Raw genomic sequence first — 27468 nt, 5'->3', positions numbered from 1 at the left:
CAAGCTCCGCCTCCCGGGTTCATGCCATTCTCCTGCCTCAGCCTCCTGAGTAGCTGGGACTACAGGCACCTGCCACCACGCCCAGCTAATTTTTCATACTTTTAGTAGAGACAGAGTTTCACCATGTTGGTCAGGCTGGTCTCTAATTCCTGACCTCAGGTCATCCACCGGCCTCAGCCTCGGCCTCCCAAAGTGTTGGGATTACAGGTGTGAGCCGCCACGCCAGGCCCTTTTTTCTATTTTTTTGAGGTGTGATATATTACATACAATAAACTACACAGATTTCAGGTGTACAGTTTGGATAGCTTCTTGTTTCTCCTCCTAACACTGTATTGGGAAAATATTCACCCTCAGAGAACAGTTGAAAAAATGAAATGGTGAACATGCCTGCTGCCTAGATCACCCAGTTAACATTTCGCTGTATTTGCTTTGTTATATATTTGTCCATCGAATCACTAAAAACGCTTCGTATTTTTCAATGCATTTCATTGCAGGCGGAGGCATCAGGATACTTCATCCCAAAATACGTCAGCGCTCAGCACCTTTCTGTTTCTCAGTTAAATTCTCTGCACTCTGACATGTGCCAATCTCAGGTGCACCTTTTGGTTTTCTTTTTCTTTTTTTAGAAGACACAGGGACTCAAATTCCTGAGCTGTGACGATGCTTCCGCCTCAGTTTCCTGAGTAGCTGGAACTGTAGGTCCGTACCACGGAGCCTAACTTCAGATGTACCTTTTGAGAAGTTGTGGTTTTTTAATTTGAGATGATGATGCCCAGGCTGGAGTGCAGTGGCGTGATCTCAGCTCATGGCAGCCTCAACCTCCCTGGCTCAAGTGATCCTCCTACCTCAGCCTCCTGAGTAGCTGTGACTACAGGTGCACACCACCACACCTAGCTCATTTTTGTATTTTTTGTAGAGATGGGGTTTTGCCGTGTTGCCCAGGTTGGTCTTGAACTCCTGGACTCAAGTGACCCACCCACCTTGGCCTCCCACAGTGCTGGGATTACAGGCATGAACCACCGTCCACAGCCTGAGAAGTTTTGATAAATGCGTGTACCCAAACCCTCCCGAGGTGCAGCACATTGTCCCAGGGCCTCCCTCAGGCCTCCAGCCGGCTTCTGGGCGAGGCTCCTTTCTTGCATCAGTGTATTTGGGCCCAGCCATGCTGCTGCGTCTGCCTGCACTGCTTACCTTTTTCATTGTGGCGGGCGGATCACCTGAGGTCAGGAGTTTGAGACCAGCCTGACCAACATGGTGAAACCCTGTCTCTACCTTTTTCATTGTGGCGAGACTGTCTGTAAAAAAAAAAAAAAAAAAATGTTAACCATTGTGGTTCAATTTGGTTCAATTCTGAGACTCCCCTTCATGGTTTTTTTTTTTTTTTTTTTTTTTTTTGAGATGGAGTCTCTCACTTTTGTTGCCCAGGCTGGAGTGCAGTGGTGCAATCTCCGCTCACTGCAAGCTCCACCTCCCGGGTTCAAGCGATTCTCCTGCCTCAGCCTCCCTGGGATTACAGTCACCCAGCACCACACCTGGCTGGTTTTTTGTATTTTTAGTAGAGACGGGGTTTGGCCATGTTGGCCAGGCCGGCCTCGAACTCCTGACCTCAGGTGATCAGCCTCCTTCAGCCTCCTACAGTGCTGGCATGACAGACGTGAGACGCCACACCTGGCTTCTCTGTGGTCTTTGATTTGCATTTCTTTGATGGCGGATGATGCCGTTCATGTATCTTTTTTGGTAAAGTGTCTGTCCGGGTCTTTTTGTCGTGTTTCGATCGGGCTGTCTATGTGGTGACTGTGAGGTGCTGGCCAAGTGAGTGTCGTGGCTCAGCTCGCGGGGATGAGCGTCGGGCGCCTGCTTCACATCCGGGTCTCTTCTTTGGGGAAATGTCTGTTCAGATCTTCTGCCCATCTTTTATTTCTGAGTGGTGAGAGTTCCTAGGTGTTCTCGTTCCAAGTCCTTCATCAAGTATGTGCTTTGCAAATATTTTCTCTTGGCCCTTGGCTTCTTTTTTCTTTTTTTTTTTTTTGAGGCAGAGTCTTGCTCTGCCACCCAGGCTGGAGTGTAGTGGCACCATCTCGTCTCACTGCAAGCTCTGCCTCCTGGGTTCACGCCATTCTCCTGCCTCAGCCTCCTGAGTAGCTGGGACTACAGGCACCCGCCACCACGCCGGCTCATTTTTTGTATTTTTAGTAGAGACGGGGTTTCACCATGTTAGCCAGGATGGTCTCGGGTCTCCTGACCTCGTGATCCGCCCGCCTCAGCCTCCGAGAGTGCTGGGATTACAGGCATGAGCCACCGCGCCCAGCCAGCAAAGACTTTCTCCTATGGTTTTTCTTGAGTTTTTATGGATTTAAGTGTAACGCATAGCTCCATGATTCAAGTTGGTTTTTTTGTATGTGGCGTGAGATCAGCTTGAGGTTCACTTTTTACATAGGGTTATAAGGTTGTTCCAGTGTTGCTTGCTAAGAAACCTTTTATCCATTGAGTTACCTTGCTAACTACTATATACATAAAATTAATGAGAATTTTTTAATCTTTCTCTTTTTTGAGATGGAGTTTCGCTCTTGTTGCCCAGGCTGGAGTGCAATGGTGTGATCTCAGCTCACCGCAACCTCTGTCTCCCTGGTTCAAGCGATTTTCCTGCCTCAGCTTGCCGAGTAGCTGAGATTACAGGCACGCACCACCATGCCTGGCTAATGTTTTGTGTTTTAGTAGAGACAGGGTTTCACCATGCTGGCCAGGCTAGTCTCAAACTCCTGACCTCGTGATCCACCCATCTCGGCCTCCCAAAATGCTGGGATTACAGGCGTGAGACACTGCGCCCGGCGGAAACCCAACTTTTAACATTTCACACAAAGGAGAGTTATTTCAGCTTATCCTGATTTGTTTTATGTGTTTTTCACCTTAATTTGTTACAATAATTTAGATTTAAAATTTGGCTTTAAAATTGGGTGATTTTGGCCAGGCATGGTGGCTCATGCCTGTAATCCCAGCACTTTGGGAGTCTGAGGTGGGTGGATCACCTGAGGTTGGGAGTTCGAGACCAGCCCGACCAATGTGGTGAAACCCCGTTTCTACTAAAAATACAAAAATTAGTAGCCCGGCGTGGTGGCTCACAGTCCTGTAATCCCAGCACTTTGGGAGGCCAAGGGGGGCGAATCACAAGGTCAGGAGATCAAGACCATCTTGGCTAACACGGTGAAACCCCGTCTCTACTAAAAATACAAAAAATTAGCTGGGTGTGGTGGCGGGCGCCTGTAGTCCCAGCTACTTGGGAGGCTGAGGCAGAAGAATGGCATGAACCTGGGAGGCGGAGCTTGCAGTGAGCCGAGATTGCACCACTGCACTCCAGCCTGGGTGACAGAGCAAGACTCCATTTCAAAAAAAAAAATTAGCCAGCGTGGTGGCACGCACCTGTAATCCCAGCTACTCAGGAAGCTGAGGCAGGAGAATCACTTGAAGCCGGGAGGCAGAGGTTGCAGTGAGCTGAGATCGTGCCATTGCACTCCAGCTTGGGCAACAAGAGCGAAACTCCGTCTCAAAATAAATAAATAAATAAAATAAAATAAAATAAAATTGGGTGATTTTTTTTTGAAGCCTCTTATGAGCTGAATGTGCACCCCCACACTCATGTGTTGAAACCCCAGCCCCCGTGTGGCTGCATCTGGGGAGGGCCTTGAAGGAAGTGATAAAGTGAAGTCACAGACGGGGCCCTGATCCCTGAACACGCTCGTGAGAACACAGCACCCACTACCCACTCTGCTCCCAGACTCTGAGGAGGGGCCCCCAGGGCTCACCTGCGTTGTCTGCAGGTCAGGAGGGGCCTCACCAGACACCAGATCTGCTGGCACGTTGTCCTTGGACTCCCAGTCTCCAGAGTGTGAGGAAACTAATTTTCGTTGTTAAGCCACCCTGCCTGTGGTATTTTGTCATGGCATCCCAAGCTAAGACAAAGCCTTAACATAAGTTTGGATATAACCTGTATATTTAGTTCCTAGAAATGCACGATTAATATGATGTATCATTGAGGGATTTGCAAAAAAATATAAAAAGGAGTATAGTTTGGAAAAATAGAGTAGAGTTTGGAAAAATACCCCTTAAAGGCCTTCAGAAGAAGTCATAGGTAGCTCGACGGTCGGAATGTCACTGTCCCTGGAGACTCCCACCCGCTCCTGCCAGGCTGGACTCACCCCATGTGCTGTCTGAGGGGGGCCCTGTGCACCTGCCACGCCCAGCTCTCAGCTGCTGGGCCTCACAGCACCTCCCTGAGTGGCGTGTGTGAGCGACATGTGCATGTTTGTTCCAGGGGTGTTTGCAGACGTCACCTCTGCCCCTGCTCCAGGTCCCCCCTGCCCCATGCCCCTGTGTTTCTGTGGTTCTGATCCCGATTCCCATCAACGACCGTGGTGGAAAATCCGTTCTCTTGCTGTGGGAAAATATCTGCAAATCATCATCGCTCAGCGTGTTCTGGGGGTGTTTTGATGCCCTGCATACAGCCCCACTAGAGGGAGGCTCCTCCACGAAGCCCTGGCTGGCCTGAGCTGACACTCAGAGGAATCCGTTGAATTAATGACTCAAGTCATCACCTTTTGTTGTTGTTGTTAAGTAGAAGCTTTACTGAGAGATGATTCACACCCCATTCACCCATTTAAAGTTTGCAATTCAGAGGTTTTTGGTATATTCACAGCGTCCTGCAGCCATCAGCACAATCCACTTAGAACATTTTCTTCGGCTCAGAGGGAAACCCTGCACCGCTTAGCCCTCACCCAAGACCTCTCCCCAGCCCCTTTTTGCAGCCACAAACCTACTTTCTGTCTCTCTTGATTTGCCTGTTCTGGATATTTAATGGAAATGAAATGGCGTGTGGCCTTCTGTGTCTGGCTTTGTTCACTCAGCAGTTTTCAAGTCTCCTCTGCGTGGTTCTGTGTCTGGCTTTGTCCGCTGAGCATGTTTTCAGGGCTCCTCTATGTGGTGGCCTGTGTCTGTTCTTCATGCCTTTTCATGGCCACATAATATTCCATTGTGGGGATGGATCTGTTATGTTTATCCATTCATCCATCGATGGACTTGTTGGCTGTTCGTGATAATGTGCTAGGCGCGTCCTGGACGAGGTTTTCTGTGGGCTTTTGTGTCTTCATTTCTTGTGGGTATCTGCATGCGTACACGTGGAACTGCTGGGCCCTGTGGTGATTCCCGTACCTGATGTTGTGAGGACCTGCCGACCTGCTCCCCAGGAGGGCACCATGTTACACTCTTACCAGCAAGGTTCCAAGGTTCTGATTTCTTCCCATCCTTGCCAATATTATCTGATCTTTTTGTTTTTGTTTTTGAGATAGGGTCTCACTCTGTCACCCAGACTGGAGTACAGTGGCTCGATCACAGCTCACCACAGCCTCAGCCTCTCAGGCTCAAGTGATCCTCCCACCTCAGTCTCCTGAGTAGCTGGGACCACAAGCACAACCCACCACACTCAGCTAATTTTGTTTTATTTTAACTTTTTGTCCTGCTGTGTTGCACAGGCTGGTCTTGAACTCCTGTTCTCAAGAGATCTTCCGGTCTTAGCCTCTCAAAATGTTGGGACTGGAAGCGTGAGCCACGGTGCCTCACCTGACTTTTTATTTCCAGCCATCCCAGTGGGCGTGTGGTGGAATTGTGGCGTGTGGTGGAATCATGGCGTGTGCTGGAATCGTGGCGTATGGTAGAATTGTGGTGTGTGGTGGAATCGTGGCGTGTGCTGGAATCGTGGCGTGTGGTGGAATCATGGCGTGTGGTGGAATCGTGTTGTGTTTTGCATTTCCCTAGTGATGGGTGATGCTGAGCATCTCTTCATGTGCGTCTTGGCCATTTATACATCTTCTTTGGACAAATGTCTAGTAAGATTTTTTACCCATTTTTATATTGAGTTACAGTATTTGTCTTTTTATTATCAGATATATAGGTTGCAATTTTTTTTTTTTTTTGAGACAGAGTCTTGTTCTGTTGCCCAGGCTGGAGTGCAGTGGCGCGATCTCGGCTCATTGCAACCTCCACCTCCTGGGTTCAAGCGATTCTCCTGCCTCTGCCTACTGAGTAGCTGGGATTACAGGCACGTGCCACCACGCCCGGCTAATTTTTGTATTTTTAGTAGAGATGAGGTTTCACCATGTTGGCCAGGCTGGCCTTGAACTCCTGACCTCAGATGATCCACCCGCCTTGGCCTCCCAGAGTGCTGGGATCACAGGCGTGAGCCACCGCACCCGGCGTCACTTTCTTGGTAGTATCCTTTGAAGCACAGACATTTAATTTTGATGAATCCAATTTATTTTGTTGCTTGTGCTTGGTTTTGTATCTAAGAACCTATTGCCAAATCTGAGATCATGCGGATTTTCTTCTAAGAATTTTATAGATTTAGCTCTAACGTCATTGATCCATTTTGAGCCTCTCCTCGTCTTTGAGAGATGGAAATACTGCCGCCCCAGGAGCCTCTGACTCGCAGGCCCTCAGCCCTGGAGCAGACCAGGAACCAGGTCTGCAGCCCCTGGTCCAGGGAGGGCAACCCCGTTGTTCCGAGTTGAGCCGTCCTCCAAAGCCTTGGCTGAGACTCCACCACAGCCATGGGACCTGGGTGGGCAGGAAAGGCCGGGCTGGGCCGAGGCTGCTGCATTGCTGGGGCAGGTGCCCGGCTCCCAGGGTGGGCTGGACTTGATGCTGCTCTGTAGCTCAGGCAGAAGCTGGTCGCTGTCCTTCTATATTTGTCACCTGTCCCACTTGGAGAGTCTGGGAACGACCCGTGTCTTCTGACGTGTGTCCCTCTGTCCCCAGATGCGGACCTGTCCGTCACCGAAGCCAGCAGCTCCGACAGCCGAGGAGAGAGGGCCGAGCTCTATGCACAGGTCGAGGAGGGTCTCCTGGGAGGAGAAGCCAGCTATCTGGGCCCTCCCCTCACCCCGGAGAAGGACGACGCCCTGCATCAGGCCACCGCGGTGGCCAACCTGCGCGCGGCGCTCATGAGTAAGAACAGCCTGCTGTCGCTCAAGGCCGACGTGCTGGGGGATGACGGCTCCCTGCTGTTCGAGTACCTGCCCAGAGGGGCCCACTCGCTGTCCCGTAAGTGCAGGCCCTGGGGGCCGCTTGGCTTTGGTGTGGTTTTGAAGGCTGAGAGTTGCAGGTCCCGGGCCAAGATGAGATGAGGCTGAGGGTCTGTCCCTGCTGCTCGGCCGCCTGCTGACCTCCCTGTTTCGGGAGGTGAGGGTGCGGCGTCACAGCCTGGACTGGCCTCTCGGGTCCACGGGGAGCTGGCTTTAGATCGAGGAAGGAATGGACGCGGTTGTGAGGGCGGCGGGCAGGGGAGCAGCCGAGTGCTTGCTGGAATGTTTCTCACCCGAGTCATTGGCTGAATGCGAGCTCGTGCGGGTTGCGCAGGGGCCGGGGGTCTTTGTGCTCCAGAGACGGGCTCGGGCGCCCCCTGCCGGCCCCTCTGTCGCCTTCGTGCTGAGACTCGTTTCGCGCAAGGGAGATGGGGGCGGCCGCTGCGAGCCCATTGCACTTGGGGGCCTCGCCGTGCGTTGCCTTCGCTGGATGATGCTGGTGGCGTGTGACTTTTAAAGATGCGTCGGATGTTGTGTTTAAAACGTAAATGTCCCCAGCTGAATCCAAATGACGACGCGCCTGCCGAGATGTGGCCAAAAGTTCAGCCACTGCTGCGTGTCGGGCTCACCCCAGACTGACTGACTTCCTGACAAGACGGGGGCATTCAGCTTTCAGAGTTTAAAAAAACAAAGAGGCCGGGCCCGGTGGTTCACGCCTGTAATCCCAGCACTTTGGGAGGCCGAGGCGGGCGGACCACGAGGTCAGGAGATGGAGACCTTCTTGGCCAACATGGTGAAACCCCGTCTCTATGAAAAATACAAAAAATGAGCCGGCCGTGGTGGCGGGCGCCTGTAGTCCCAGCTACTCGGGAGGCTGAGGCAGGAGAATGGCGTGAACCCGGGAGGCGGAGCTTGCAGTGAGCCGAGATCGCGCCACTGCACTCCAGCCTGGGCAGCAGAGCGAGACTCCATCTCAAAAAAAAAAAAAAACAAAAAACCCACCGCAGCCAGCCCCCAGCCAGCTGCCTTCTGGTCTCGCGCTCACGTGGGCCCCCGGGCAAGGCCTGGTGCTGGCATCCAGCGCACAGCTGGCACTCATTGGGCGGCTGAGAGTGAGTGAGGCGCGTCCCGTTTCTCTCCAGCGGAGGTGGGAGTGAGTCCGGCATGAGAGGCCCCCACCTCCGCGGCTGGGGTCCAGGTGTGCTGAGTGGTGTGGACACATTGTTTCCTGAGTATTGAGGGAAGCGAAGGAAGGAAAGGTGCCAGCCATCCTTGCTGCTGGGATTTGGGAAGTATATCTGTTTCTCTGTTTCTTTACGCTGCTGTAAAAAACAATATTTTTACAACTTTGTTTTCATAAGCACTAAAACATTCTTTCGAATTTTCATTTTCGCGTTGGTGTGAGCACTGATGCCAACTGTTCATGGGTAATAAAGACTACATGTGGAAAGTGGTGTTCACCTTCCCTTTATTCTGTGTACTCAGTGAGGAGCCGTGGCCGTCGAGGGGTCTTGGCCCCGAAAATGAGGCTCAGGGCTGAGCACTGCACAGACAGGACAAGCTGTGGGTGCTGGGCTGTCACAGACGTCCTGAGGCCCCACTTCCCACATCTGAAAAACGGGGGGGGTGCCACTTACACAGCTGTTGTGGATTCAAACAAAATAGCGTTTCTAAAATATCAAACATGGTGCAAGCAGAGTGTTTGTGATTTATGCTCCAAAATGTTGGCCCCGTCCCCTCTCAAATGCAAAAGTGTACTTGTCAGCAGAAATGGTTGGATTTGAACAAACCCCGGGGTACTGGGGCCTTTCCAGGAGGCGGTGGCAGGGCATGTGGGCATCCTGCAGTTGGCCAGCCGGTCACATGGAGCGCTGGGCATGTTTCGTGGGCATCAGGAGGGACAGGCTGGGTGCGGCCAGCGGTGCATGCCCGTGGGTGCGGTCGGAGGGGGATCCCAGGCCTCCCTCACTACCCTCCCCTCCGACCGCCTTTTCACATGAGGGGCTTGGGTGTGGCCAGCAGCGTGTACCTGCGGGTGTAGTCGGAGGGGTATCCTGGGCCTCCCTCACTACCCTCCCCTCCGACCGCCTTTCCACATGAGGGGCTTGGGTGTGGCCAGCAGCGTGTACCTGCGGGTGTAGTCGGAGGGGGATCCTGGGCCTCCCTCACTACCCTCCCCTCCGACCGCCTTTCCACATGAGGGGCTTGGGTGTGGCCAGCAGCGTGTACCTGCGGGTGTAGTCGGAGGGGGATCCTGGGCCTCCCTCACTACCCTCCCCTCCGGCTGCCTTTCCACATGAGGGGCTTGGGTGTGGCCAGCAGCGTGTGCCTGTGGGTGCAGTCGGAGGGGGATCCCAGGCCTCCCTCACTACCCTCCCCTCCGACCGCCTTTTCACATGAGGGGCTTGAGTGCTGTTTCCTCTGGATGCTCTCAGACTGTCATATACACTCATTCAGGGCAGGGAACCCAGCACACCCAGTTCCTTTGCAGCACTCCAGGTACAGCTGGTGCGTCTTGGTCATTAAGAACGACTTTGGGAGCCTGGGCAACGTGGGGAAACCCCATCCCTACAAGAAGTTAGCCAAGCATGATGGTGCCTGTGCCCGTAGTCCCAGCTACTCAGGCGGCTGAGGTGGGAGGATCGCTTGAGCCCAGGAGGTCGAAGCTGCAGTGAGCCATGATTGCATCACTGCCCTCCAGCCTGGGTGACAGAGCGAGACCCTGTCTCAAAAAAAAAAAAAAAAAAAGGCATTGGACTGAGGGGAAACAATTTGTTTGTGCTTTTTCTACTGTTTCTGCGTCTGACAGCCTTTCCTGGCTGTGGCTCCGTCCATGAAGCCTTTGGTGGTTTGTGTGTGCAGCAGATGGGGTCGGAGGGCACGGCTTGCCAGAAGACGTCGATTTCACCTGTGGCGGCCGAGCTGTGGGTCCTCTAGTGCCAGGTCTGACCTTGGGGACGTCGATTTCACCCACGGCGGCCGAGCTGTGGGCCCTCTAGTGCCAGGTTTGACCTTGGGGACATTGGTTTCACCCACGGCGGCCGAGCTGTGGGCCCTGTGGTGCCAGGTCTGACCTTGGGGACGTCGATTTCACCCGTGGCGGCTGAGCTGTGGGCCCTCTGGTGCCAGGTCTGATCTTGGGGACGTCGGTTTCACCCGCGGCGGCCGAGCTGTGGGCCCTCTGGTGCCAGGTTTGATCTTGGGGACGTCGGTTTCACCCGCGGCGGCCGAGCTGTGGGCCCTCTGATGCCAGGTTTGATCTTGGGGACGTCGGTTTCACCCGCGGCGGCCGAGCTCTGGGCCCTCTAGTGCCAGGTTTGACCTTGGGGACGTCGATTTCACCCGCGGCGGCCGAGCTGTGGGCCCTCTAGTGCCAGGTTTGACCTTGGGGACGTCGGTTTCACCCACGGCAGCCGAGCTGTGGGCCCTCTGGTGCCAGGTCTGACCTTGGGGAACACACACCCCAGCTCGGCCTCGGCGGCCCTGGCAGTTTCTCCCCTTCCTCCTCAGGGCTTTTCTGTTCTGGGCCCCTCCTTTCTGGAAGCGAGCCCCTGAGCACGTGGAGGGAGTGGCCGCGGAGCCCGAGGCTGGGGCCTTGAGTGGTTCTGGCTTCTTCCCAGGGCCTCTCGCTGCAGTGAGAGTGCTGTGTCCTCTGCATCCTGAGTGTGTCCTAAATCCTGAAGGTGGGGTGAGGGCACACCTGGCACTCCTGGGGGTGTGTGTGTGTGTGTGTGTGTGTGTGTTTGAGACAGGGTCTCGCTCTCTTGCCCAGGCTGGAGTGCAGTGGCGCTATCTCGGCTCGCTGCAGCGTCTGCCTCCCAGACTCCATCAATTCTCCTGCCTCAGCCTCCCAAGTAGCTGGGACTACAGGTGGGTGCCCCCACACCCCACTAATTTTTATATTTTTAGTAGAGACGGGGTTTCACCATGTTGGCCAGGCTGGTCTCGAACTCCTGAGCTCAGGCGATCTGCCTGCCTCAGCCTCCCAAAGTGCCGGAATTACAGGTGTGAGCCACCCCGCCTGGCCCCATCTCACTCAGTTTTTAGTTCATCTGTGACTAATTCCAGGTGAAGTTGGCTGGTGGGTCTTTTGTTATTTCTCTTAAGTTCTAGCCTCATTTTTAATATTCTAAATTTTCCACTTCTATTGTAAGAATTTGCCCTTTTGGGCCAGGCATAATGGTTCACACCTGTAATCTCAGCACTTTGGGAGGCCAAGGCAGGTGGATCACCTGAGGTCAGGAGTTCGAGACCAGCCTAGCCAACATGGCGAAACCCTGTGTCTACTAAAAATACAAAAAATTACCCGGGTGTGGTGGTGGGCACCTGTAATCTCAGCTACTTGGGAGACTGAGGCAGGAGAATCGCTTGAACCCGGAAGGAGGAGGTTGCAGTGAGCCAAGATCACGCCATTCCAACCTGGGCAACAAGACCGAAACTCGTCAGAAAAAAAAAAAAAAAAGAATTTGCCCTTTTGTTTTCTGTAAACACGGTTTAGAAGTTGTCAGCATCCTTCGCTTGTTAGGCTGTGAATTGGATGCCCCAGACGCCTGCCCAGCAGACAGAGTGGCTGTAGAACTCGGCGGGGGACAGGTTATTTTAAAACGTAATTTTCTGGCATCCTGTGTGGCCCCTGCCTGTTTCTGGCATGCATTGAGGTAAATAATGGAAATACTCAGAAAAAACTTGGATTTTCCAAAGTTCTGTGGTCCTCCCTCACTGCCGTAGGCATTCTGTCCCCGACAGGTGGTCCCGTGGAATCCACGCAGAAGTAAACCGTGGACACCAGCGCCTGCGTCCAGGGAAGCCTTAGCCGAGGCGCCTCGGTGTGATTTGAAGGTGGGGTCCGGGGGCCTGGCCTCTGGGGGGGCTGCTGCGGGGGCTGCCGTGGCGGAGGAGCGCCTCAGAGTTCATGGCGTAGCCCTACTCGCTGGTACCTAGGTGGACACTGATCGGGGGAGAGAACTGAGCTTCGGGGTCTGACGCCATCTGCTGATCTGAAGTGTTGAACTCACGGACTTCTAATTCTCTCAACACCGTGTGGGAGCACCAGGCCCAGCGGGACCGTGTCGCGCCCCTCTCTCCCTCCCCACCTTCTGGAGGGTCATGGACGCAGAGCCGTGTCCTCCCATTGCTGAATGTGGGGGTGACTGTGGGGTCGGAGAGTGGGGGCAGCTTACTGCAGCTTGTGGCGTAGCCCCCCCCATCTTGTAGCTCTGGAAATGTACCCCGAGCCCCGGGGTCCGCCGGCTCCTCTCCTCCGCTCCCTGTCAGAAGAGAGAAGAAGACAAGAGCTGCCTCGGCTGGGTGAGGGTCCCCAGAACCCTGCCCTCAGAGCTGGGGGAATGCAGCTTCAACTCAGGCAAGCTCTGAAGAGGGCCTGGGAGGGCGAGTAGCCCCTGCTGTGGTTCTAGGGGCCTGGCCACTGTGCTGGGCATGGCCGGTCCTGACTTGCAACCTCCTCTTGATATGGCCCCTGCTGTGGTTCTAGAGGTGTGGCTGCTGTGCCAGGTGTGGCTGGTCCTGACTTGCCACCTCCTCCTGACGTGGCCCCTGCTGTGGTTCTAGTGGTGTGACTGCTGTGCCAGGCATGGCCGGTCCTGACTTGCGACCATCTCCATGTGCTGGTTGCAGGCGATGAGCATTTCCAGGGCTGGGCCTCTTGTTAGCATGGTCTGTAGGGTGTCCTGTGGAGCGTACCTCCCAGTGGCCTGGTGCGTCGTGCAGGAAACGGGGACACAGCGGTCCTCACTGTGTGTCCACTGTAGCTTTGCAGCGTGGGGTGCCGGGGTGGGGATCCCAACACCTGCCCGGTTCTCCTCGTCATGAATGCGCCGTGGTTCAACAAACACTGTCCAGCCGCGGCAATTTTGCACAAGAATGTGATGGTGGTCGCAGATTTCTGAATTTAGAGAACCATTAAATATGCAGGCAGCAGGCCAGTGGCACAGAGCAGCTGACACTCAGAGGGCCTTTGGAGATGGTTCTGGAACATTCTAGAAAAACTGAACTAGTTTTCTTGGATTTGTAGGACCAATAATCTTGGCTTGGCTGTTAAATTAAACAGATGGCAGTTTCATTACTAGACCATCAATCTCTGACATCCCTGTCAGAGGACTTGCCGTACTTCTCATTTGATTCTGTTGAACTTCGTGCTTACTTTTATTCCTTTTTCAGCAGTAGGCAGGCCTCTTCTCTGTTAATAGACATTGTTATCCCAGTAGAAACCATGAAAACTGTCATTTAGGCTCAGAACATGTCTGCCCACAAGTTGTGCTGGGCTGGTGCTGACCTGAGGCCTTGAGGTGTGTGCTGCCTTCGTGTCTCCAAACAGCACGAGGACGCCAACTTCACACAGACAAGCCGAGGATGTGCCGCCGGCCGGCTGGCCGGGGACCAAAGGCTGTAAGCCCTGCATCAGCCATGCCCAGAAATGTGGGACATGGCCTCTGGAGCATTGCTGGTGTAACCCCCCTCACTCTTTTAAAGAGTCAAGGATTCTAGGGACAGCCATGGCGGTGCGGTCCTGCCTCCCGTGAAGCTCATCCCAGCTCCCTGCAGTCCTTTCCTGCGGGGACAGCTTCTGACCAGCTCGTTACTGGAGAAGGTGGCCGTGGAGATGGCGGAGTGGCTGGGCCCAGGCGTCAGGAGGCGTTTTGCAGAGAACAGTCGCAGCTTGTCTTTATTTCGGTTGTGGTTTAAAGACTATTTCCCTGTGGTATTTAAAGGATGAATTGAGAACTTTAACTTGATTCTGGATCGAGACTGGAATTGTGAACAGTTGCCGACCAAAGGGCATTTGGTGGACATGGTGCTGCACTTTCAGGCAGTCCAGGCCAGCACGCCTTGGCATTCTCATCAGGAGAGCATTTCTGCAGTCCAGAGGTGTTCATGCTCCGACTTCCTCCACCAAAACCCTCTGTTGGAATCACTTGGCTCCCAGGAAAGAGACCCACCGCAGAGAAGTCACGGGTGGAGACCTCGGGCATTTGGGGTTGGCCGGCTGATCAAAGCACTCAAACACCTGCCTCCAGCGAGACCCTCGGGGCATCACCGGGCTCGCACCGCATGCCGGGAAGATCGTCGGTGCTTCTGGAACTCTCTAGAACCCAGCAACTGGTGCACGTTCCTGTGGGTGAGACTCCTTTCCTGTGTTCCCAGGGCCTGGGTCCCTTGTGAGGGTCGCTGATGGCAGAACAGAAGCCCCTCCACCCTCCACCTTCCACCCTCAGAGCCGCAGGATGAGCTCTGGGGAACCGCCAGACCCAGCCCAGGGAGCCGGCGCTGCCTCCCCCAGCTCAGGTAAGACACCAGGGTGGCCAGCTTTGTCTGGGGCAACTGGGCCAAACACTTGGGGCGTGGTGTCCCTGACACCCATGTGTGCGTGGCCACGGCCCAGATGAGCCCGGGCACCTCCGAGGAGGCGCTTTGGTGGCACCTGCTCTCCATGTGCCCTCCTCTCCCACCTTCAACTCAACCAGGTACAGAGAAAACCCATTTTAGGTCAGCCAAGTTATTCGCTTTTGCAATAGTAATTGTTCCACTCCCACAGCAACAGGTTGTATGAAGTTGAATTGGTTTTTATATTTTGAGCAATTTTTTTCCCCTAATGTAAAGACATTCGATTCATGTCGCAGTGGGTTGGAAACATCAGTTCCTAGAGCTCAGTGGTGGTGGCCGGTCCCTTCCAGGCCTGGTCACTGCACGTTTCTGGCCAAGCCCTGACTTGGAGGCCACTGCCCCAGCCCGAGCGGCGCAGAGCCCTGGCGGAAAGCGTTCTCCTTCCTGTGCCTGAAGTCGCGGGGTCTTTTCTATAAAGAAAGGGCCATGGGGTGTGTTTGCTTCCCTGGAGGAAAAAAAATTCTTTAACTGAGCTCAACCACTTTTTTTTTTTTTTTTTTTTTGAGACAGAGTCTGGCTTTGTCGCCCAGGCTGGAGTGCAGTGGTGTGATCTTAGCTCACTGCAACCTCCACCTTCGGGGTTCAAGCGATTCTCCTGCCTCAGCCTCCCAAGCAGCTGGGATTACAGGATAGGGTATCCCGTTGGGCACACCACCACTCCTGGCTAATTTTTGTGTTTTTAGTAGAGATGAGGTTTCACCATGTTGGCCAGGCTGGTCTCGAACTCCTGACCTCAGGTGATCCTGCCTCGGCCTCCCAAAGTGCTGGGATCACAGGCATGAGCCTCCTCGGCCTCCCACAGTGCTGGGATGAGCCTCGGCACCCAGCCTTAACCACACATTTTGGATTTTGAAATTAATTGCTATTCCCACACGAGTCATTTCTCACAGGATAGTTTTGGTGGCAAGTGTTAATGTTTTGTTAATGCATGTATTTCTGAGTGTCTCTTCATTGAGAATTAATTACAGTCTTCCTTTCCAGATGGCTGTTGACAGGCTGTCTTAGTAGCGATTGGACAACGTCCCAGGTGAGTGAGGGCAGCAGAGCGTCCACCCTAGAAGTCTTGCTGCTTTTATCCCATCCTGACTGTCTATAACTTGTCTGTCTCTGATTCTAGATCGACACCTCTCATAGCGTGGAGAACTGGGTGGAGCAGTCCTCTTCCAGAGTTGGCTTCCGCTGGCATGAGGGTGGGTTTCTGCAGGGTCTGTGGCCTGTCCAGGATGCCTGAGGAGTCTTCTTCCAGCCCAGCCCTGGATGGACTTGCCCAGCCCTGGGGGCCGCCAGTGTCAGGATGGCTTGGCCTCACCTGGAGCTCCTTGGGTGCTGACAGCTTTACCCTGAGGCCAGCTAAGGAGCCCTGTGAAGCAAGTGACAGCAGCAAAGTCACCTCCCCTGCTGGAAGTGGTTTGGGACAGAACTGTGGGTGCCTCTGGTCTGTGTGCTGGAGCCAGCGTTTGCTTTTACCTCGATGCTGCAGCCAGAGCTTCGGCGTCCGGGTCCCAGTGGCCAGCTGGGTGCAGCTTCCCAGGCGCGAGAACTCTCAAGTGTGTAGGAGCAAGAGGGGAACTGGGTGACTGCACAGCTGCGTCGGGGAGGGGATGTCTGCGGAGAGCTGTGACTGGGAGCCGGTGTGTGCCTTTCTGTGGTCATTTCTCGAGTCCTCTGCTGGCTGTTGCCAGGTGAAGGCATCTCCATGCCCAGCCGGTGGGCAGGTGGGGCAGGTGGACCTCCAGCTTCTGCCTGACGGGGTTCAGATGACCGAGATCCTGCGGGATTGCCAACGTGTGGGGACAGGGGCTTTCAGGGGCAGGAAAACATGTCCCCATCCGTGGGAAGTGGAGCCACGTAGCTCCGACCCAGCAACTTCTAGGAAGATCGAAAGACAAAGCCTGCCGTGGCATCCTTGGCGGTGTGTGCCTGACATGTGCGCGCCGCTCCACGTGTTGGCGTGGAATTACGGGAATGTGCTGCTTTTCAGAAAGAGCGCCCCGCGGTGCCCTTGCCCGTCCTCATCAGACGTATTAGGTTCAATGTCAGCTTTCTATTCAGAGCAGATGGTTGTGGACTTGGTGGGCTCCAGGGACCCAGAGCAGCAGGTGGGTTCAGGAGGGAGACAGGTATCCCCCATTCCAGATTCTGGAATACCCAGAAGCGCCATCTGGCAGGGAAGGTGGCGTGTCGGGGGAGCCCACTCCCAGGTCAGAGACGCGTCCCACCATCTGCCCAACAGCCCATCCCCTTTCCGGACGGTCCCCATCTTCGCTGCAGCCAGAACCATCTGCTGGAGCCTCCCCTAGTTCCTCAAATCTTTATGTTCCTGAGATGAGTTTCTGAAGACGGAGAAAAGTGGGATTTCTAGCGAGGTTTGGGGCATTTTACCAAAGGTGACCGCGCTCTGCTGGCATCTGTGAGGGTCGGGAGAGCAGTCCACACAGGCCGCGCCTTCCGAGCTGCCAGACGCCTCGTTATGCGAATGCCTGTTGGAGTTTTAATATCAGTTGTAGAGAAAATGAAGCTTTTCTTTTTTTATTGGTCAAAATGGGATCTCTTGGCCAGGTGCGGTGGCTTACACCTGTAATCCCAGCACTTTGGGAGGCCGAGGTGGGCGGATCACCTGAGGTCAGGAGTTTTAGACCAGCCTGGCCAACATGGCAAAATCCTATCTCTACTAAAAATAGAAAAATTAGCTGGGCATGGTGGCGGGCGCCTGTAATCCCAGCTATTTGAGAGGCTGAGGCAGGAGAATCTCTTGAACCCGGGAGGCAGAGGTTGCAGTGAGCAGAGATCATGCCATTGCACTCCAGCCTGGGCAACAAGAGTGAAACTCCGTCTCAAAAAAAAAAAAAAAAAAAAAAAAAAAGGGATCTCTCAGCTGTTGGACCTGAGATGATATGTCTCAACCTGGGCACCGTGACAGAAGAAACTTGTGGCATCTGACTGTGAGATTGGTCCACGCCTGGGCTCTGCGTTCATGGGCAGGGCACACCCTGGTGCTGTTGAAGCAAGTACATCAGAGGCCGCACGACGACTTTGCCTTTTGCTCTCCAGGGTGGGCAGCAGGTGGGCCCAGCGGGGAGAGAGTTGTCTTGGGGGTTGATAAGGAGGCGTGGTCGTGGAGATTCTCTCCGCACCATTTTGCTGAAAGAGTTTGGTTAACTTTTTGAAAACAATTTAAAAATTGTAGACATGTGCCATAGATCCTAAAAAAATATGTTTGTGGCAGATAGTAAAATGATAAAGGCTCAAAGAACATTTTTAGAATAGATAGCAGTATGACTTTATCCCTACTTCTAACATTCTTTCCCCTGAAACTACACAGACATTCATTCAGCATATGAAGTTTTCAGGCTGGGCGCAATGGCTCATGCCTGGAATCCCAGTACTTTGGGAGGTTGTGGCGGGAGGATTGCTTAAGCCTAAGAGTTCAAGACCAGCCTGGGCAACACAGGGAGACTTGTCTCTTCAAAAAAAAGTTTAAAATTAGCTGAGCGTGGTGCTGTACATGTGTGGTGCCAGGTACTTGGCAGGCTGAGGAGGGAGGATCGCTTGGGCACAGGAGGTCGAAGCTGCAGTGAGCCATGATTACACCACTGCATTCCAGCTGCGCCACAGAGTGAGACCCTGTCTCAAAAAAGAAAAGAAACGCCCACACATAACCTACCCGGGAAGGGGGCCAGTGCAGGTGGGACAAGGCTGTGATCCTTGAGAGAAGAGAGAACACAGATGAGCTGCCCTTCACCCCAGTGGTGTTGCTGGCATATTTCCCAAACCCTGGAGCAGGAAGTGGAGCCTGAGCGGACGGCAGTGTACAGATACAGAGATTGTCCTTTGGGGCAGCCAGAGGAGCCGGGACGTGAGGGGCGAAATCCCGAGACGCAAGAAACAAAGAGGAGGACCCCAGCCTTTGCATACAACTGCCCCCCACCCCAAGCCTCTGAGCCACACACACACACACGCACGCACATACACACACACACACAGACATACACATGTGCATACACATATGCACACACACACGCACGCGCACAAACATGCACACACGCGCACACACACATACATGCACATACACACAAGAATCACTTGAACCTGGGAGGTGGAGGTTGCAGTGAGCCGAGACCGCACCATTGCACTCCAGCCTGGGTGAGAGAGCAAGACTCCGTCTCAAAAGAAAAACAAAAAAAAAATCTTAAAAGCAGCCAGAGGGCCAGGTGCGGTGGCTCACACCTGTAATCCCAGCACTATGGGAGGCCGAGGCGGACGGATCACCTGAGGTCAGGAGTTCGAGACCAGCCTCCACATGGAGAAACCCCATCTCTACTAAAAATACAAAATTAGCCGGGTGTGGTGGCACACGCCTGTAATCCCAGCTGCTCGGGAGGCTGAGGCAGGAGAATTGTTTGAACCTGGGAGGTGGAGGATGCAGTGAGCTGAGATCGAGCCATTGCACTCCAGCCTGGGCAACAAGAGCAAAACTCTGTCTCAAAAAAAAAAAAAAAAAACAGCCAGAGAAAAAATGGTTAACATTCAGAAGAACAACACTGATGGCTGACTTTCCCAGAAACTACAGAAGCTAGAAGACAATGAATGACGTCTTTGAAGTACTGGAAGGAAAAAGGATGCCAACCTGGAACTCTATACCCAACAAAAATATTAATCACGATTTTTTTTTTTTCGAGACAGAGTCTCGCTCAGTCACCCAGGCTGGAGTGCAATGGCGTGATCTCTGCTCACTGCAACCTCCGCCTCCTGAGTTCAAGTGATTCTCCTGCCTCAGCCTCCCCAGTAGCTGGGATTACAGGCGTGAGCCACCATGCCTGGCTGATTTTTTGTATATTTTGTAGAGACGGTTTCACCATGTTGGCCAGGCTGGTCTTGATCTCTGGACCTCGTGATCTGCTGGCCTCGGCCTCCCAAAATGCTGGGATTACAGGCGTGAGCCACCGCGCCTGGGCTTCGTCACAATTTAAGGGTATATAAAGCATATTGTCATACAAACAAAACCAGGAAAATTCATTGCCAAATGACAAAAAGTACTAAAAGCCCTTCAGGTGAAAGAAAAAGTATCCCAGATGGGAGCGCAGAATGAAGAAAGGAGTAAAAAGCACCAGAAAGGGTCTGGGCGCAGGAGCCACACCTGTGATCCCAGCACTGTGGGAGGACGAGGTGGGAAGATTGTTTGAGGCCAGGAGTGTGAGACAACGTAACAAGATCTCATCTCTACAAAAAAAATTACTTTTTATTTTATTGATTGATTGATTGAGACAGGATCTCACTCTGTCACCCAGGCTAGAGTGCAGTGGTGTGATCTCAGCTCACTGCAACCTCTGCCTCCTGGGTTCAAGTGATTCTTGTGCCTCAGCCTCCAGAGAAGCTGGGATTACAGGCGCATGCCACCACATCCGGCTAATTTTTTTTTATTTTTAGTAGAGACAAGGTTTTGCCATGTTGCCCAGGCTGGTCTGGAACCCCTGGCCTCAAGTGATCCAACCACCTCGGCCTCACAAAGTGCTGGGATTACAGGCATGAGTCAGCGTGCTTGGCCTATAATTTTTTTTTTTTTAATTAGCTGGGTGCAATGGCTCATGCCTGTAGTTCCAGCCACTTGGGAGGCTGAGGTGGGAGGATCACTTGAGCCCAGGAGGTCGAGGCTGCTGTGAGCCATGGTTGCACTGCTGCACTCCAGCCTGGATGACAGAGCAAGGCTGTCTCTTATTTTTAAAAAAAGAAAGCACCAGATAAGGCAACTGTGTGAGTAATAGAAAATAATCTTGATTGTTTAAAGCAACAATTATAATTTGGGGGATTTTTAAACCTAAATAGAAGCAAAACATATGACACTATTAGCATGTAGGGTGGATGAGAGTTAACTGTCATGTGGTTCTGATTCTTTACAGTCACAGGAGTGATGACTAAAAATAGTAAAAAAAAAGTAGTGTGATTCAAAGTCTCAATGAGGAGAAGAAATGGAGTAATACTTGATACAGTTTGGATCTGTGTCCCCACCCAAATCTCATGTTGAACTGTGATCCGCAATGCTGGACGTGGTGCCTGGTGGGACCTTCCATGAATGATTTAGCTCCCTCCCCTTAGTGCTGTCCTCATGATAGTGAGGTCCACAAGATCTGGTCGATTAAAAGCATGTGGCACCTCCCCCATGACCCTCCATCTTGCTCCTGCTCCTGCCGTGTGAAACGCTTGCTCCATCTTCGACTTCTGCCGTGATTGGAAGCTTCCTAAGGTCTCCCCAGAAGCTGATGCGGCCGTGCTTCCTGTAGAGCCTGCAGAACCGTGAGCCAATCAAACCTCTTTTCTCATAAATTAACCAGTTTCAGGTATTTCTTTATAGCAGTGCAAGAATGTCCCGATACAATACGTGATCAATTTGAAAGAAGGCAAGAAAGGAGGAATAAGAACAAAAAGCATAAAGGACAAATAAAAAACAAGATGATAGCCTTACACCAGCCACATCAATAATTACATTATTAAAAATGAACAAAACACATAGCCTGTTTTTAAAAACTATTTGTTGGCTGGGTACAGTGGCTCACACCTGTAATCCCAGCACTTTGGGAGGCTGAGGTTAGAGGATCACTTGGGGCCAAGAGTTTGAGACCTGCCTGGGCAACTTAACAAGACCCCATCTCTAAAAGAATTAAATAATTAGCTGGGTTTGGTGGTGCACACCAGTGATTCAAGCTACTTGGGAGGCTGAGGCAGGAGATGACTTGAGCCCAAAAGTTTGAGGTTACCGTGTACTATGATTGTGCCACTGTACTCCAGCCTGGGTAATGGAGCAACACCCTATCTCTACAAAAGAAACAAAAGAAAATAAAAAGATGAATCAAGCAAACACTAACCGAAAAGAAAGTCAGTATAGCAATCTTAATATCAAAGTAAACTTTGAGAAGTATTACTCAAGTGGGACTGGCATAATGATAATTAGTCAATTCAGTAGTAAATGTAACAATCCTAAATGCGTATTGCTCCTAACAGCTCAGGTGGTTTTTTTTTTTTTTGAGAGGAGCCTCACTCTGTGGCACACTCTCGTCTCACTGCAACCTCTGTCTCCCAGGTTCAAGCAATTATCCTGCCTCAGCCCCCCAAGTAGCTGGGAATTCAGGCGCGTGCCACCACCCTGGCTCATTTTTTGTGTATTTTTAGTAGAGACAGGATTTCACCACGTTGGCCAAGATGGTCTCGATCTCCTGACCTCGTGATCCACCCGCCTCGGCCTCCCAAAGTGCTGGGATTACAGGCGTGAACCACTGTGCCCGGCAACAGCTCAGTTTTAAAATACATGAAGTAAAAGCTGGCAGAACTAAAAAAAGAGATAACTTCACAATTACAATTGGGGGTTTTAAAACACTTCTCTCAGTAATTGATAGAACAAAAAACAAAATCTCAATAAGGATAGAGATTTGAACACAGTTTTCAAATGTTAAATTCACCTTGAATTCCTGGAAATAAACACATCTAGTCACAAGCTGCTATTCTGTTTCTGTATTATTGGATTCAGTTTGCTAATGTTTGGTTTGAGTCTTGCATCTGTGTTCATAGAGATACTGGCTGTAACAGCACAATTAGCCCAGTTTGAACGTTACACCAAACAAGTGCAGGATATTCCAAATGGACAGGAAACATTTACCAAAATAGACCAACCAGGGCCATAATTCAGGTTCAACAAATATCAAAGGATTGAAATCAGAGAGAGTATATTTTCTGACCTTAGCAAACTGGAATTAGAAATCAGTAACAAGAAGATACTAGACTATCCCCAAATGCTTGCAAATCAAATAGTTTATACAACCCTCAAGTCAAAGCATAAGTCACTAGAGAAATGATCAACTTTTTTTTTTTTCTTGAGACAGAGTCTCGCTCTGTCACCCAGGCTGGAGTGCAGTGGTGCGATCTCTGCTCACTGCAATCTCTGCCTCCCAGATTCAAGTGATTCTCCTGCTGCAGCCTCCTGAGTAGCTGGGACTACAGCCACCACGCCTGGCTACTTTTTATATTTTTAGTAGAGACAGAGTTTCACCATATTGGCCAGGCTGGTCTCGAACTCCTGACCTTGTGATCCACATGCCTCGGCCTCCCAAAGTGCTGGGATTACAGGTGTGAGCCACCGTGCCTGGCCAAAATATTTTTAACTGAATGATAATGAAAAAATGCCCTATCAAAACTTTTAGGCCACATCTAAAGCAATATTTAAGGGAAACGTACAGCTCTAGTTCCATATTAGGACAGAAGAAAGGTTCTAAATTTCTTTGTCAAGAAGAAAAAGCATAGCAAATTAAGCCCAAAGAAAGTAACAAAAGGGAAATAAAGAATAGATATCAGGGTGAGTGTTGTGGCTCATGCCTGTAATCCCAGCACTTTGGGAGGCTGAAGTGGGTGAATCACTTGAGGTCAGGAGTTTGAGACCAGCCTGGCCAACATGGTGAAACCCTTTCTCTATTAAAAGTACAAAAATTAGCCGGGTATGGTGGTGGGTGCCTGTAATCCTAGCTACTTGGGAGGCTAAGGCAGGAGAATTGCTTGAACCTGGGAGGCGGAGGTTGCAGCGAGCCGAGATCATGGCACCACACACCAGCTTGGATGACACAGCGAGACTCCATCTGAAAAAAAGAAAAAAGAGCTATCAATGAAGTAGAAAGCAGGCATACAAAAATGAACAGTGCAGCTGGCATGGTGGTGCACACCTGTAATCCCAGCACTTTAGGAGGTTAAATTGGAAGGCTCGCTTGAGGCCAAGGAGTTTAAGGTTACAGTGAGCTATGATTGCACTGCTGCATTCCAGCCTAGGCAAACCCCAAAACCGAAAGTGAACAATGCCCAAAGCCAGTGTGTTGAAAAGATAATAAAACTGATATAACTCGGCCGGGCGCAGTGGCTCACGCCTGTAATCCCAGCACTTTGGGAGGCTGAGGCAGGCGGATCACGAGGTCAGGAGATCCGAGACCATCCTGGCTAACATGGTGAAACCCCGTCTCTACTAAAAATACAAAAAATTAGCCGGGTGTGGTGACAGGCGCCTGTAATCCCAGTTACTCGGGAGGCTGAGGCAGGAGAACCCAGGAGGCGGAGCTTGTAGTGAGCCAAGATCACGCCACTGCACTCCAGCCTGGGCAACAGAGCGAGACTCTGTTTAAAAAAAAAAAAAAAAAAAAGGCCGGATGCGGTGGCTCACGCCTGTAATCCCAGCACTTGGGGAGGCCGAGGCGGGTGGATCACGAGGTCAGGAGATTGAGACCATCCTGGCTAGCACAGTGAAACCTCGTCTCTACTAAAAATACAAAAATTTAGCCGGGCGTGGTGGTGGGCGCCTGTAGTCCCAGCTACTCGGAAGGCTGAGGCAGGAGAATTGCATGAACCCGGGAGGTGGAGCTTGCAGTGAGCTGAGATTGTGCCACTCACTCCAGCCTGGGCGACAGAGTGAGACTCTGTCTCAAAAAAAAAAAAAAAAAAAAAAAAAAACTGATATGACTCCTGTGAAAAGTGATCAACGGATATTGGATAGGTAAGATTATTATACACAACTTTATGCGAATATATTTGACAAATTGGAGGAAATGGGAAAATTCCTGGAAAACAGAATTTATCAAAACTGGAGCAAACAGAAAGAGCTCAATAGTTTTATGATCTGCTGAGAAAATTGAATTAATAACTTTAAAACCTTCCCACAGAGAAAGCTTCAGGGTGAGTGCCTTCACTAGTGAATTCTTTCCAATTTTAACGGAAGAAAATGATGCCAACGTTAGACATATCTTCCAAATACTAGAAGAAAGGGACAGTCTCCAGCCTATCTAAGCTGGCATAGTCTTGATTCCAGAGCCTGACATGGCATTACAAGAAAGGAAATTATCACTCAGCAGAGATGTACAACTGTTAAAGTAAATACCAGCAAATTGAATCCAGTGAGACAGAGGAAGAACCGTGCTGCATGGTCCGCAGGCTCATTCCAGGAACTCAAGGTTAAGTGGGTGTTTGGAATCAACATGTATAATTCATCACATTAGCCGAATAAAGGAGAAAACCCGCTATATCACCTCAATAAATGCAGAAAACACTTTTGATAAAATTCAGTAGCCTTCGTGATAAAAATCAGCAAATTGGAGTATAAAGAAATGTTCTAAATCTGACAAAAAGTATCTACAAAAAAAAAGTTAACCTTCTGGTTAATCGTGAAATCATGATGACTTGGCCTCTGAGCACGGGAATGATACACAGATACCCATCATTACCACTTAGATTCAGAGGTGGCTGGAGATCCTGCCTGGGTTGTGTGTGCCCGGCTGCACCTGAGAACTCTTACCTTCCTAATGTTTATGTCAGGAACCTCCCTTGCCTCCCTCCTCCCCGAGTCCCACCTCTTGTCCCAAGCCGTGCAATACGGTGATAAACGAAAGGGGCCAGGCACTGTGGCTCATGCCTGTCATCTCAGCACTTTGGGAGGCTGAGGTGGGTGGGTCACTTGAGCCCAGGAGCTCAAGACCAGCCTGGGCAACATGGCAAGACCCTGTCTTTACTAAAGAAAAAAAAGAAAAAGAAATGAATGGAAAGGAATAAGTAAAAGCATCATTATTTGTAGGTGACATGATTATGCATATAGAACATTCAAAAGAATCTAGAAACTTAGATTTTTAACGGGAGAATTTACCAGATATATTGGATATAGAGCCAATGTATGAAACTCAATATACAAAAGTCAATTGTATTTCTATAAATAACAGAGTTTCATTTTATAGGACATCAAATGCCTAGGAATAAATTAAACAAAAAATATGCAAAGACCTCTACACAGAAAACTGTAAAATATTGCTGGGAGAAATTAAAGAAGATATTAATAAATGAAGGGATATACTATGTTCATGGAAAAGAAGACTCACTATTGTTAAGATGTGAATCTCCTCCAGGCGCGGTGGCTCACGCCTGTAATCCCAGCACTTTGGGAGGCCGAGGCAGGTGGATCACGAGGTCAGGAGATTGAGACCATCCTGGCTAACATGGTGAAACCCCGTCTCTACTAAAAATACAAAAAAATTAGCTGGGCATAGTGGCAGGCACCTGTAGTCCCAGCTACTCAGGAGGCTGAGGCAGGAGAATGACGTGAACCTGGGAGGTGGAGCTTGCAGTGAGCCGAGATTGCGCCACTGCACTGCAGCCTGGGCGACAGAGCAAGACTCCGTCTCAAAAAAAAAAAAAAAGATGTGACTCTCCTTAAGTTGATATATTGGGTCAGCACAATTCCTGTTAAGATCCCAGCAGAGGGGGGTGTGTGTGTGTGCGTGTGCATGTGTGTGTGTGAGTAAATTGACTGCTAAATATATTTGGAGATGCAAAGGATCTAGGATAGTGATCTAAGGGCACCTGGGGATTTGTGTTAATTAGGTGTGGTAGGACACACAGACAGAAATAACTCATAAAGGGAAGAAGTTTGTTATACTCGCCAATTTCCAGAATAGCAGGCCCACCAGCCCAGGCAGAGACACATGGGGAAGCACCAGGGTCAGTCAGGAGGCAGAGGGAGAAGGGGAAATGCAGGCCGGAGCCTTGTTTGGTTTCTGTGGGGAGGAATGGGCAAGGCAGGGTAAGCTGGTTTAGGATTGTGTGATTTGAATAATTTCAGCAGGCTCTGGACATAGGAGCTGTGCCTAGTTGTATGGCCCAGAGGTGATTAGGGGAGGGGATACTGGCTGTAGCGTGAGAACCTATGGAGCAGGAGGAGGGAGTGTGAGCTCTGGACAGGGCAGGTGGAAGGAGTGTGAGCTCTGGACAGGGCAGGTGGAGGGAGTGTGAGCTCTGTATGGGCAGGTGGAGGGAGTGTGAGCTCTGTATGGGCAGGTGGAGGGAGTGTGAGCTCTGTATGGGCAGGTGGAGGGAGTGTGAGCTCTGGACGGGGTGGGTGGAGGGAGTGTGAGCTCTGGACGGGTTGGTTCACATATGAAAGGTGCACAAAGGTGCATCCAATTGCTATCTCTAGGAACTGGGAGGGGAAGTTCCTGCAGGGTCGTCGAGACCCCAGATGTCAGGGCATCAGAAACCTGGAAATAAAAGCCAGGGTTCATACACATGGCTAAGGTGATCTTGGAAAGGAAGGGGAACGCTGGAGCACTGAGAGATGCAGATATCAAGGCTTATAGTGCTGTAGTCAGCAGGGTAGACAAGCCGTCACGGCCAGTGAGGCACTAGAAAGCCAGCCCTGCAACTCAGTGTGGGACGGATGGTCTTTTCAATATGTGGTGCTGAGTGACTGGACATTGACATGGAGGAAAAAAGTGAATCGTGGCCGGGCGCGATGGCTCTCACACCTGTAATCCCAGCACTTTGGGAGGCCGAGGCGGGTGAATCACCTGAGGTTAGGAGTTCGAGACCAGCCTGGCCAACATGGCGAAACCCCGTCTCTACTAAAAATACAAAAATCAGCCTGGTGTAGTGATGAGTGCCTGTAATCCCAGCTACTCGAGAGGCTGAGGCAGGAGAATCACTTGAACCCAGAGGCGGAGGTTGCAGTGAGCTGAGATCGTACCACTGCACTCCAGCCTGGGTGACAGAGCGAGACTCTGTTCCCCTCCCCAAAAATAGTGAATCTTGACCCCTAATTCTGACCAAGCACAAAAATTAATTTGAGAGGAATCATAAATCTTTGGAAAATTGGCAATATCCGTGGAAGCCAAGCAGGTGAACACCCTGTGGTCCAGAAGCCCCCCTTCCCCGCCAGGAAATAATGAGAACTTAAGTCACCAAAAGACACATGTAAGAGCCATCAGATCTCCACTGTTCAATAGGCCCAAACTGGACTCTGCAGGATGGACACGTGGCTTAGGGGTGCCATGGAGTACTACGCACAACAAACAACCAAATCCTCCTCCAGGCAGCAGTGCGGGCCATGTCTAGTGAAGAAAGCCCAACATGAGGGTAGGATCCCACGTATACGAAGCCCTAGGGCAATAAAATGTGTGGTGATTGAGGGCAGAGGGTGCTCTCTGGGGGTTAC

General features: G+C 51.4%; 1 protein-coding gene across 5 annotated transcripts in view; it reads left to right on the top strand.

Moving 5' to 3' along the window:
- The window catches only part of ZBTB46 (zinc finger and BTB domain containing 46), a 92379-nt gene that overhangs the window by 51616 nt on the left and 13295 nt on the right, over window positions 1–27468 (top strand). For all 5 annotated transcript variants that reach the window (XM_054467294.2, XM_054467292.2, XM_054467291.2 and 2 more), the window contains one exon: window positions 6805–7089. In XM_054467294.2, coding sequence (XP_054323269.1) covers window positions 6805–7089 — 285 coding nt within the window. The remainder of the gene's footprint in view (window positions 1–6804; window positions 7090–27468) is intronic.

Source organism: Pongo pygmaeus, chromosome 21 (assembly GCF_028885625.2).
Source record: "Pongo pygmaeus isolate AG05252 chromosome 21, NHGRI_mPonPyg2-v2.0_pri, whole genome shotgun sequence".
Classification (NCBI taxonomy): Eukaryota; Metazoa; Chordata; class Mammalia; order Primates; family Hominidae; genus Pongo; species Pongo pygmaeus.
This window is presented reverse-complemented; position numbering and strand designations above follow the sequence as displayed.